At 41.6% G+C, this 12,194-nt stretch overlaps 1 protein-coding gene across 1 annotated transcript; it reads left to right on the top strand.

The window, feature by feature from the left end:
• The first annotated feature begins 4,510 nt into the window (after window positions 1-4,510).
• On the top strand, window positions 4,511-9,877 carry LOC131434215 (uncharacterized). Its single transcript, XM_058600869.1, has one exon. The coding sequence runs from the start codon at window positions 4,511-4,513 to the stop codon at window positions 9,875-9,877; it is 5,367 nt and encodes a 1,788-aa protein (XP_058456852.1).
• The last annotated feature ends 2,317 nt before the right edge of the window (window positions 9,878-12,194 follow it).

Genomic DNA, 12,194 nt, shown 5'->3' with positions numbered 1-12,194 from the left:
AATGAACACAAAAAGGTTATAAATCTTCAAAAATGCTCTCACACATACATTTAAAATTACCTTCTTTGTCGAATAAATAAACAGAATCAGGAATATTATCAAAAAATATTGCGAGTTTGATTTTAATGCTCATTTGATAGAACATTTTGTCGGGAATCGACGAGTAGTTTAGGCATCATTTTGTCAAATTTTTGCATTTAATTAGAAAGCAAACCCCATATGTAGAAGATCATGCAGTTGAATTCTTGAATTTTACAGGCCGTGAAACTGTTAACTTCGAAGACACTCTTGAATCTGGGCTGGAAAAATCAAGATAAAAATATCATCAAATCGTAATCACTAGCGAAGATGATCGCTTGTGATCTTTTCCAATAAAGATCACAAACGATCTGATCTTGTTAAGATCAGTTGATCAATGATTTCTGAATCACATCGATCAAAATCAATATTGATTTTCCATCATACAAAATCGGTAGTGATTTTGAGCTACTATTAACACTGATTCCTGTAAGATCAAATCACTGGACGATTCGATCAGCTCCGAGCATTGTAGAAGAAAATCACATATGAGCAAGATCATATAACATGATTTACGTCTAAAATCGTTGAAGGGTGTGAAAATTAGTGACAACAGTAATCCTACAGGAATTTTTAACTAGGGATAACGCGTGTCAATGAGACTTTTAAAATTGTGGAAATTTGTAATTTTGTATCTTTGGGAAGTTTAGTGGTAGGTGATGGAGCATGTGCATCAATGATTTTTGTCAATTTTTATGCATTAGGCTCAGTTTGTTACTTTCAGGAATGCTCCTTTAACAGTCCTTATCACCAGAGTTGGAAAAAATACCGGTTCGATTACGGCACGTTTACGAAGTTTCAACATTCAACATTCAACATTAAACACGGTTTGTATCAAACGAGATACAAATTTCGCCACCTGTAGTTTAATTCGCAATAAAATTAAATCTAGACGAAGGGAAAGGAATGCTAGATGTAGGTTTAATGAAAATAATCAGTTTGGATCGCAATCACATTGATAATGTAAATTTTACAGTTCTCAGTGCGAAATAGCAATACGCAATGCAAAATTAGTAAAAAATATACCATACAAAATTGTGATAGCCGCAAAAGACTTTGTTATACTCCCACCTGGTTGATGCTGATAATAATGTTCATGCACTATTTAGATTGAACCCAATAAAACGCTATTTGCCATGGATTTGATTTTTAGAAGTAGCAGGAGCGCATCATTTGGCGCAGGGTTTGAATTTGCGTAGCAAAATGCTGCACTCCTGTTACTTCTATGTAGGATATTCAAGTTAAATAGAGTAATATTAATCAGTTGCATGGAACGCTTTGTGATTGGATTTTTCTTAACATTATAATTATTATTCATTGCAGCATGTATATTAATATTATTAGCTGTTTTTTATGATATTACTCCACCTCGACGGTATTACCTAATAATCTCAAATACATCACGAAGCATGGAATTTCGATGCGACCGACGAAATAAGCTCACCTTACGAGCATAAAATTATTGATATCGAATAATCCATATCCGAGAAAATTGAGCGGTAATCAGTTTTGACGTTCACTTCACTTATACCATCATATCACCGAAACCGTAAGTGACAGCCATTTGAACTTTAATGAACACAGAGTAGCATTGAAACGATCCTAACTTTGTTGAAATGTTTGTGTGATACTACTTACGATGAAGACATTTTTAAATTCTAGGTAAAACCAAAATTTATATTATCAGAAATCATTCGTTTCAAAATTTATTGTAATACTGACTATTTTTATTTACTGTGAATCAAAAAATTTGCTTATTTCCACCCCTGGTATAAAAAGTAATTACACAGAAGATTTTTCTCCCAAAGTCCTGAAATTACAATTTATTTGCAAGATATTTTTCAGTGCCGAAAAATGACTAGTTTGACAGTCATTTTTCGGCTAAATAATCATGCTTTCGAGTAGGGTTATTTTTGAAGACAAACTGACTACTCGACTGTTAAATTTTAGCAAAAAATAACTAATTCGCGAGTTTGTCCTCAGTCTAAGTTGATTAAGCTGTTTCAGGTTTACGTATTCCACCAGTTAATGCAAAATTTCAAACCGCTATCGCTCACAATCCAAAACTATTTAGATTCCAACGGAAAACCGTAGACTTTTTGTTTAGGATGAATTAGGCATCACCTTTCTACAATAAAGAAGCCCAACAAATGCGAATAAAACATTTTCGAAATTTTCAACGATTGGTATGGATGTAAAAAAAGTCTAATAAAAATTGTTATGACTACCGTCCCGTGCAAAACATTAAACTGTTAGATGAAAAGAATCGTGGAAATTTCCTACACGTAACACGTGTAAGCCGAAATATTTGTTACGTATTGTTGACAAACTTTTGCGGACAGCTGATATCGGACTCGCAAAAAATTCACCCAACTATCACACAACAAACAAACAAGCAAACAAACAAACAGTAACCCACGCAACCGGTAGACAACAACAGCATACGTCATGTCGATGAACTCACCCTGCTCTCATCCGAAGGGCAGCCAATGGGAAAAAAGAGTTGTTTTCAAGATCTGACAGAGGCGGAAGTCTAATTTTTTGCTATCCGTAGCCGCGAAAAACAACTTCTTACTCGAAGACTTACTACCCGTCCACTAGGTCGACGCGGTATCAAGCGAGAAATCATTAGAACAAGCCGCGTTGGTCGGGGAGCGAAAAAAGCGATAATATGAAGGTCGCGGATTCCGTTATATCCCAGCTGTAGGGCGCTAACAGCCACTCGTGGTGTTGGTTTTTATTTTTGTTTGCTGTTGTTTACTATCTTCGCATTGCGTATGCTATCCATTCATTAACAAAGATGAAGGTAGCTCGTGATATTTTTGGACTGGAAATTTCCTATAGGGTAGTGGGTGAACAAAACGTAAATAAACAGGTACAGTGTGTGAACGAGTTTTTACGAATGTTCAAATACCGACCAGATCATACAGTATCATGCGGTACGCGTGATGTCGAATCACATGCGCCCAAATTACCGGTCCATACTGTGAATATTTGTTTTTGAACCATTTGACTACCGGGTGGGATTTTCCGTTGGATGTGTGAGATAAGAATTGACTAATTGTTTTTATTGATATTCCACCTTAGGGTAACTAAAATGTAACCTTTGCATATTCCACACATTGCAGCACTTTAATCCTGTTAGCGTGTTATAGCCTTTGTTGCGTCGCACTAGTTTTACTGGCGACACTGTTTACCAACACTGCCTTCTGCAGATAGTTGGTGCTACCGTTCATAGAATTATGTCAGTTTCTCAGGCCCTTCTGGCAACTCAGTTTTTTCATTTTATCTTCTCGCTCTGTTCACAATCATCAGACCAGTCAGTCTCAAATAAACCTGCATTAGAATCGGACCGTTTTTGATCTATCATAAAGTCCGAAGTGTATCGAACAGCAGAAGTGAAATACACTAGCAATAGTCAGTGAATAAAGTGACTCAAACGTTAAAATAGTGTAGTTTTTTTATTGGCAAGAGTCCGCCAAGGTTCATCCAGTTGTGAGTTTTATCAGTGCAGCTGTTTGTTTGTGGCTGTTCGTCTTCTGCTCCTTTGGCTGCTTTGGTGACCGCTGTGGCTGTTTGCAGAACCCGTTAGTTGCATTGCTGTTCGCTACCGGTGTACTGCAGTGCGAATGCAAGTAAGGTCGACCGACAAATAGCTGCCGTCGCTTCGCTGAAATATCCTGGTGAGGATTTAATTAAACACAACGTAGGGTCCCGGCTAGCGCCAACATATTTTGGTGCCGTGACCAGGATTGATTCGGACCGCGTCATTCTGCTGCAGCCATTTTGCAATTCGGAGCCAGGCGTTGGATGGAATTTCGGATCTTTGCTGCTTTATATGTACAAGGCCTAAATGATTGGGCATAAGGTAACGACCTGTCCAGTACATTTCGTGGGTATCGCAGGTGCCTTTTAGATATTTTTTCCTTTGTTGCATGTACGTTACACGTTCCTGTAATTGTTCGTATGAACAATTGTTGCCATTATTCGCGGAGTTTGCATTGTGTTGGCCACCAAGCGCCATTATTCCTTTGTAATTAGGTTACAATCGCTCCATTGTTCACTGTGGCGTCCCTAGCCGTGGTGAATACCATTAGCCGCGCGCCATTTTATACGCTACTGCTGCTGTGGTTCCGGCCGATTACTGGAAATCTGTTCTGCGGTTCATCGGTTCACTGCACATAACCGGATTTTGTTGCTGAAATTTTTACTGGATTTCGGAAGCCGTCCCGGGCTTTGAAATCTCAAGTTTGTACGGACTGTACTAATTCAAGTTCCTGTTGGCTGAAATATTATACAAGGCACATTTTGCCTTGAAAAAGGTGAGCCTCTTTCCAAGTTTTTACCACCCTCCTGTGGGTCTACTGTGGTCTTTTGTTCTGCAGGTAACTTTGTATAAATTGGACCACGTTTCGCGTTACCAGCATACAAAATGGCAGACGACCAACAAAGGAACCAGTTACTTTCGCGAAGAGATACGCTGCTCACTTCTCTGGGTCGGGCAGAGGTTTTTGCCGAAGAGTACGTTGCTGCGAGGGACGAATCGCAGGTACCTTTGAGGCTGGAGTACATCACCAGCGTTTGGAACAATTTGGAGTCAGTTCAAGCGCAACTGGAGGACAACGAAACAGATCAAGAGGGTAAGGCGGAGCATGCTGCTGTGCGCGCTAATTTTGAGCCACGGCTTTTTCAAATAAAGGCATCTTTACTTTCTATGCTGACTCCTCTTCCTAACGATCGTAGCCCTCAACCCCCGCGTGTTTCCTCCACTCTCTCCGGCATCAAACTGCCAACAATTTCGTTGCCTGAATTCGATGGCGACTACATGCAATGGCTTCCGTTTCACGATACCTTTTTGGCGTTGATTCATTCCAACTCTGATGTTCCGGATATTCAGAAGTTTCACTATTTAAAGGCAGCTGTCAAGGGGGAAGCTGCTCAGTTGATAGAATCGATTGGCATTAGCTCCGCAAATTATTTATTGGCTTGGCAAACGTTGGAAAGCAGGTATTCCAACGATTATTTACTGAAAAAGCGTCACCTACAGGCACTATTCGATGTTCCGAAGATGAAGAACGAGTCCACTGCGGCACTTCACGGGTTGGTGGACGAATTTGAACGCCATACCAAAACTCTTCGACAACTGGGAGAACCAACCGAGCACTGGAGCACGATTTTGGAGCATCTTCTTTGTACCCGCTTGCACGACGATACAGTGAAGGCATGGGAGGATCATGCGTCGACCGTCAGCAATCCGGATTACAATTGTCTCATCGATTTTCTTCAGCGCAGAACACGAGTTTTGGAATCCATCTCAGTGAATCATCGAACACCCGATACGCAGTCTACTGCCGCTTTATCAGCTCAGCCGTCGAAGAGATCGTTTCATTCCCAGATCCGTCTTTCGTCTTGTGCCTCTACAGCTAATTCAGCAGTGACGGATTCTCTTGAGAAGTGCATCCTATGCAACCAGTATCATTTGTTGATGCGATGTCCGCGCTTCAACCGACTTTCATTGAGCGAACGCCAGCAGTTAGTTAATTCCAAACGTTTGTGTCGCAATTGTATGAAGTGTGATCATATTGTCCGTCATTGCCAGTCGAGCTTTAATTGTCGAAAGTGTAATCGTCGTCATCACACACTTCTGCACCCTGAGCATCCCAACGGATCAAGCCAAGTCAGTCATGAAAGTGAGCCTACCGTTCCAGCTAGTCCAGTTTTCAATTTTTCGCAGTCTAATGGATCTTCTACAGCTGAATCTTTTAAGCAATCCACTGTTACCGCCACCGAGAGTCCCAGAGTTGAAGTCAGTAGTGCAGTTCATCAACCACGTGAAAGCGTTTTTCTTCTCACAGTGGTCGTGAAGGTTATCGACGTCTTTGGTGTAGAGCATCTTGCACGGGCACTTCTTGATAGTGCATCTCAACCGAACCTTATAACCGATCGTATGGCACGAATTTTACGTCTTCAAAGGCAAAAGGTGAATGTAACTGTTCAGGGTGCCGGCAAACTTTCCAAGCCTGTGTGTGAATCCGTCTTCGCTCAAGTTCAGTCTAGAAAAGGAGATTTCTCATGCAATGTAAACTTTCTGGTAATGGATAAAGTTACGGCGAACCTTCCATCACAAAATATTTCGATTGCAGAGTGGTGTATTCCGAAGGATTTGTTTCTCGCAGATCCATCCTTCAATGAAAGTCAACCAATTGACATGGTTTTAGGTGCAAAGCATTTTTATTCGTTCTTCCCGAGTGCTGCTCGTCTGCAGCTAGACAAAAATCTCCCTCTGCTCATTGATAGCGTTTTCGGTTGGATAATAGTCGGATCAGCAAGCCAAGTTTCTCCTACACAAACCCCCGTGTCAACAGCAAACGGCATGGTCATTTCGATGTTATCGTTAGAAGACAGTTTGGAGCGTTTCTGGAAAACTGAAGAGCTGACAACGAAAGACAACTACTCTAGCGAGGAAAGACACTGTGAATCCTGTTACCAGTCAACTGTTTCTCGAAATTCCGAAGGACGCTATATCGTTCGATATCCCAGAAAGCCAGACTTCAACGTGATGCTGGGTGAGTCGAAGAGCTCTGCGCTACGACGGTTCGAATTACTTGAAAGACGTTTGAAACGAAATTCAAATCTCAAAGATGAATACCACCAGTTTATGCGAGAATATCTCTCCCTCGGCCATATGCGATTGGTTGAAGCGGACGACGAAAACAATTCCCAAACTTACTACCTGCCGCACCACCCCGTTTTCAAGGAAGCAAGTACCACAACCAAAATTCGAGTCGTGTTTGACGGATCAGCGAAAACTTCTTCCGGCTTCTCTTTGAACGAAGCTCTCTGTGTCGGTCCCGTGGTGCAGGACGATCTATTGACCATCATTTTGCGCTTCCGAACCTATCCGATTGCGCTCGTCGGTGATATCGCTAAAATGTACCGGCAAGTACTTATTCACCCAGACGATTCTGCTCTTCAACGTATCCTTTGGCGTTTTTCTGATCAAACACCAGTCCAGACATATGAACTACTCACTGTTACGTATGGTCTCGGTCCGTCTTCATACCTAGCAACTCGTACACTTCAGCAACTGACCGAAGACGAAGGGATTTCTTACGCGTTGGCAGGAGCTGCTATTAAAAAATGTTTTTACGTAGACGACTTCATAGGTGGAGCTCAAACCATCGAAGAAACAATCCGTCTACGCACCGAACTGAGCGACTTGTTGCACAAAGGAGGATTTACACTACGAAAATGGACTTCTAATCAGCTCGAAGTTTTGCAAGGTCTTCCCAATGATGAGATTGGTACTCAATCTGCTTTACATTTCAGCCCTAACGAGACAATTAAAGCCCTTGGTATTAGCTGGGAGCCTGAAGCCGATCACCTTCGTTTCGACTCTCAAATTCGATGTAGTAATGAACCGCCAACCAAGCGCACTATTCTTTCGGATATAGCAAAACTATTTGACCCTTTAGGACTAATTGCCCCCGTTGTAGTTCGAGCAAAGATACTGATGCAAGAGTTGTGGCTGCTATCGTGCGGATGGGACGATCCTGTTCCAGAACCTATTAAAACCAAATGGGAGAAGTATTACCACGAATTGGCGAATATCTCCGAGCATCGAGTAGACAGATACGCGTTTCTACCTGACTCTGTTGTACAACTGCACACATTCGCAGATGCATCCATATCTGCATACGGTGCCTGCACATACGTCCGCTGTGAAAGTAAAGGGAAAGTAAAAATACGACTACTGGCTTCGAAGACACGCGTCGCTCCGCTGAAACGAATAAGTATTCCTCGTTTGGAGTTGTGTGCGGCAGTACTAGCAGCCCATCTACATGCTCACATAAAGAAAGCTATCGATGTAAACGTTTCAGAATCATATTTTTGGTCTGACTCATCTGTCACTCTGCACTGGCTACGATCACCACCGAATGTTTGGCCTACCTATGTGGCTAACAGAGTATCTGAAATTCAGCAGTTTACACATGGTTGTCAATGGAAGCATGTTCCCGGATGTGAAAATCCTGCTGACCTGGCTTCACGTGGCATGTCGGTTGACGAGTTTTTGAAAAACGATATTTGGATCAGCGGTCCCAGTTGGTTATCACGTCCACTCCAAGATTGGCCAGAATCAATCCCACCAAGTGTTTCACACGAGGAATTGGAAATCAAAACTACCGTCGCAGTTACTCAAATAACGCCAACAGTACATCCCTGGTTTCTCCGTTGGTCGTCATACGGCCGTCTTCTTCATGTCATTGGGTACTGCATGAGATTCGTCAACAATACCCGAGCTAAAATACGCACGCAGCCGCCCACCTCGCCCGAAGTTATTGTAGGCCGTACACTTACCGTAAATGAGCTTGCCAAGTCCAAAACGTTCCTCATTCGGTTGGCGCAGAATGATGAATTTGTCGCAGAAATCAACCAGTTGGATAAAAATAAATCGGTATCGAAATGTTCCCATATTCGCCAAATGACGCCGTTCTTAGATGCAGAGAGAGTGTTGAGAGTAGGAGGTCGTTTAAACTTCGCACAGCTACCCTATCAAGCAAAGCACCCGGCTTTGATTCCAACAAACCATCCGTTCACACGACTGATAGTTGAGGATTTCCATCGCAAATTACTACACGGCGGCGGACGTCTGCTATTAACAGCAATCCGAGAAGAATTCTGGCCACTCAACGGTCGAAGACTAGTCCGCAACGTAGTCAGAAATTGTTTCCGTTGTACTCGCCTCAATCCGGTACCTGCGCAGCAACAAATAGGCCAACTGCCTGTATCGAGAGTCATTCCCAGTCGTCCCTTCAGTGTTACAGGTGTTGATTATGCCGGTCCACTCCATCTTCGTCCTATTCACAAACGTGCCGCTCCCGCCAAGGCCTACCTGTGCGTATTCGTGTGTTTTTCGACCAAAGCAGTTCACTTAGAGCTAGTGAGCGATTTGTCTACTCAGGCCTTTTTATGTTCATTGCGAAGATTCATCGCGCGACGCGGTCGACCCGCACACATTCATTCCGATAATGGGAAAAATTTTGAAGGGGCTAAAAACGATCTTACCGAACTGTTTACGATGCTTAAAGAAGGTTTTCAGCAGGACGAAATCGCAGCCTTTTGCACAGAAAAAGGCATAACCTGGCATTTAACACCGCCGAAAGCACCGCACTTTGGTGGTCTTTGGGAAGCAGCCGTTAAAGTTGCCAAAAAACATTTGTTCCGTCAACTAGGTTCGAGTCGTTTATCTTTTGAGGAAATGTGCACCATTCTTACTCAAATCGAAGCAATAATGAATTCTCGACCGTTGCTTCCAATGACAGAAGACCCCAATGACTTAGCTGCCCTAACACCTGCGCACTTCCTGATTGGATCATCGATGTATGCCCTGCCCGACCCAGACCTTCAGAACGCACCTGTCAATAGACTCGACCACTACCAGAAACTGCAACTGCATGTGCAGAAATTTTGGACCCACTGGCGGAAGGAATATCTCCAAGAACTGCAGAAAGATACACGAGGATGGATACGAAACAACGAAATTGTTCCCGGTAAAATGGTCATCATCGTAGACGAACTACATCCACCAATCCGTTGGCCACTTGCTCGAATCGAAGCGGTATTACCTGGAAAGGATAAGCTAACACGAGTTGTTTCGCTTCGCACCGTACGAGGTATCATCAATCGGCCCATCAGTAAAATATGCTTGCTGCCCAGTGCATCGGTGGCTCCCGAAGTAGAATCTACTAGCAACAATCTCCAGCCAGTTCAAAGGATTTCGGATACCTCATTAGATTAAGCTGAAATTTTTAATGTGTTAGCCTGTAAGAATTGAAAGTGTATTGTATCATATCTGTAAGTTCAATGTTTGTGAATTATGTGTATATTTAATGTTGAACATAGTCGTTCAAGGCGGCGAGTATGTTGCGTCGCACTAGTTTTACTGGCGACACTGTTTACCAACACTGCCTTCTGCAGATAGTTGGTGCTACCGTTCATAGAATTATGTCAGTTTCTCAGGCCCTTCTGGCAACTCAGTTTTTTCATTTTATCTTCTCGCTCTGTTCACAATCATCAGACCAGTCAGTCTCAAATAAACCTGCATTAGAATCGGACCGTTTTTGATCTATCATAAAGTCCGAAGTGTATCGAACAGCAGAAGTGAAATACACTAGCAATAGTCAGTGAATAAAGTGACTCAAACGTTAAAATAGTGTAGTTTTTTTATTGGCAAGAGTCCGCCAAGGTTCATCCAGTTGTGAGTTTTATCAGTGCAGCTGTTTGTTTGTGGCTGTTCGTCTTCTGCTCCTTTGGCTGCTTTGGTGACCGCTGTGGCTGTTTGCAGAACCCGTTAGTTGCATTGCTGTTCGCTACCGGTGTACTGCAGTGCGAATGCAAGTAAGGTCGACCGACAAATAGCTGCCGTCGCTTCGCTGAAATATCCTGGTGAGGATTTAATTAAACACAACGTAGGGTCCCGGCTAGCGCCAACAGCCTTTTATTTGCGACACACGTGCTCAAGCAGGATCATGCATAGGGTGCTGTTCTATCAAACAGCATTACTTCGATTACTATTCAGATAGCTAACAAATGTTATTCTTGAAAAGGTTTAACTTATTGTGAGAATAAATGTTTCTTATTAACTCAATTTGATTCCGAAAGATTCAAATTCGATAGAAAATTCGAGAAATGTTAATCGCTGCACGTTGTTGGGTATACTCCCCCCTGTTCACACCATTGGCTTCAGCTACTCGGAATCGGTAATTTCATGAATTGTATAACCACTTTGTGTTTTGTTTTTACCATAACTGTTACACCTAGATTCTTGGACGCATATCGGTAGCGACGCCGGTTACGTTGAAATACTAACCCACTTAAAAAGGAAAGAAATGTTATTGATTCTAGAAACTAAAGAATTCTATAATTTTATACATGCATGGTAAAGAGGAAAGTTTACTGATAAACTTTTCTAGATACCGTTATGTGTTTGGAAAATTTAAGTGTGGAAAGCCAACTATCGCGAATAGTGTTTCATCATTAAATTTCTACTTTCTTTTTTAACACGTGGGTTAATAAGTTCCCGGGCTAAAAGACTGTGTCTATAATTAAAAATCCCTTTAGCTTTCAGGGAAGAGGCGTAGCGTTTCAGATGTCATCTGTCAAAGTTTCATGAAATTCGGTTTAATAGTATACATAACGCTCGTATCCGTACTATATTTTACAGTATTGTACTGTATTTTCGACCCAAATACTGTGTACTGTTTTTTACCCTCAAATATACTATATTTTAATTTGTACTGTATTATTACACTGAAATGTACTGTATTTTTCACACTGAAAATTAATCCAAAATTTGGAATCTTTAACGCATCGTAGTTCGATTTGTGGTAGAACGAAAAGTCAGAAAAGACAGTGACAACGCGTAGTAAATGTGAATGTAAGTACATGCAAACAACATTTTTTTCATTATTCATTCAATGCCCAAAATGGAAATTAAAAATATTAGGTTATGAAAATAAATCACTTGATGATCATTTGCTTTTAACGATTTGTCTTGTTAAGGCGTAGAGTCGTATTGAGCTAGTTTTACATTTGATCTCTCGAACCCGTAGCTGGCTCCTATCCGGGGAAATCGTTTTGCCAATAAGGATACCCTGAATGTGAATCACATGAAAAAAACAGACTAATTGAAGGCTGAAACAACTGGCGGAGGGGTTGCTATAGCACAGCTGAACATGCTCGGTTCCTTTGTTCAATTAGACTGTTTCTTCGTATGTTTCGCATGTAGAATAGTTTAATTGGAGGAGCTGGATAGGAGCTAACTACGTGTTCGAGTCCCGTCTCTGCGGTGGCTTGTTCGTGGTTTTCAACACAAATGTATTCGCATGTCATTTTTTTCAATCTGTTTTCCTCGTAAGATGCTGATCAAATTTTTTCGCTTTTGATTTTTATTCACTATTTTTAGAAAAATGCGTACTCTAAAATGTACTGTTTTTACCTTTTTTTATATATATAAAAAATAGGTATAGAATTCGCTCAAACTTTAGAAAAATTTTCCAAGGCCCAGAGGGCCGAATGTCATATACCAATCGATTCAGCTCGAAGAACTTGCAAAT

Source organism: Malaya genurostris, chromosome 3 (genome assembly GCF_030247185.1).
Source record: "Malaya genurostris strain Urasoe2022 chromosome 3, Malgen_1.1, whole genome shotgun sequence".
NCBI classification, from domain to species: Eukaryota; Metazoa; Arthropoda; class Insecta; order Diptera; family Culicidae; genus Malaya; species Malaya genurostris.
This window is presented reverse-complemented; position numbering and strand designations above follow the sequence as displayed.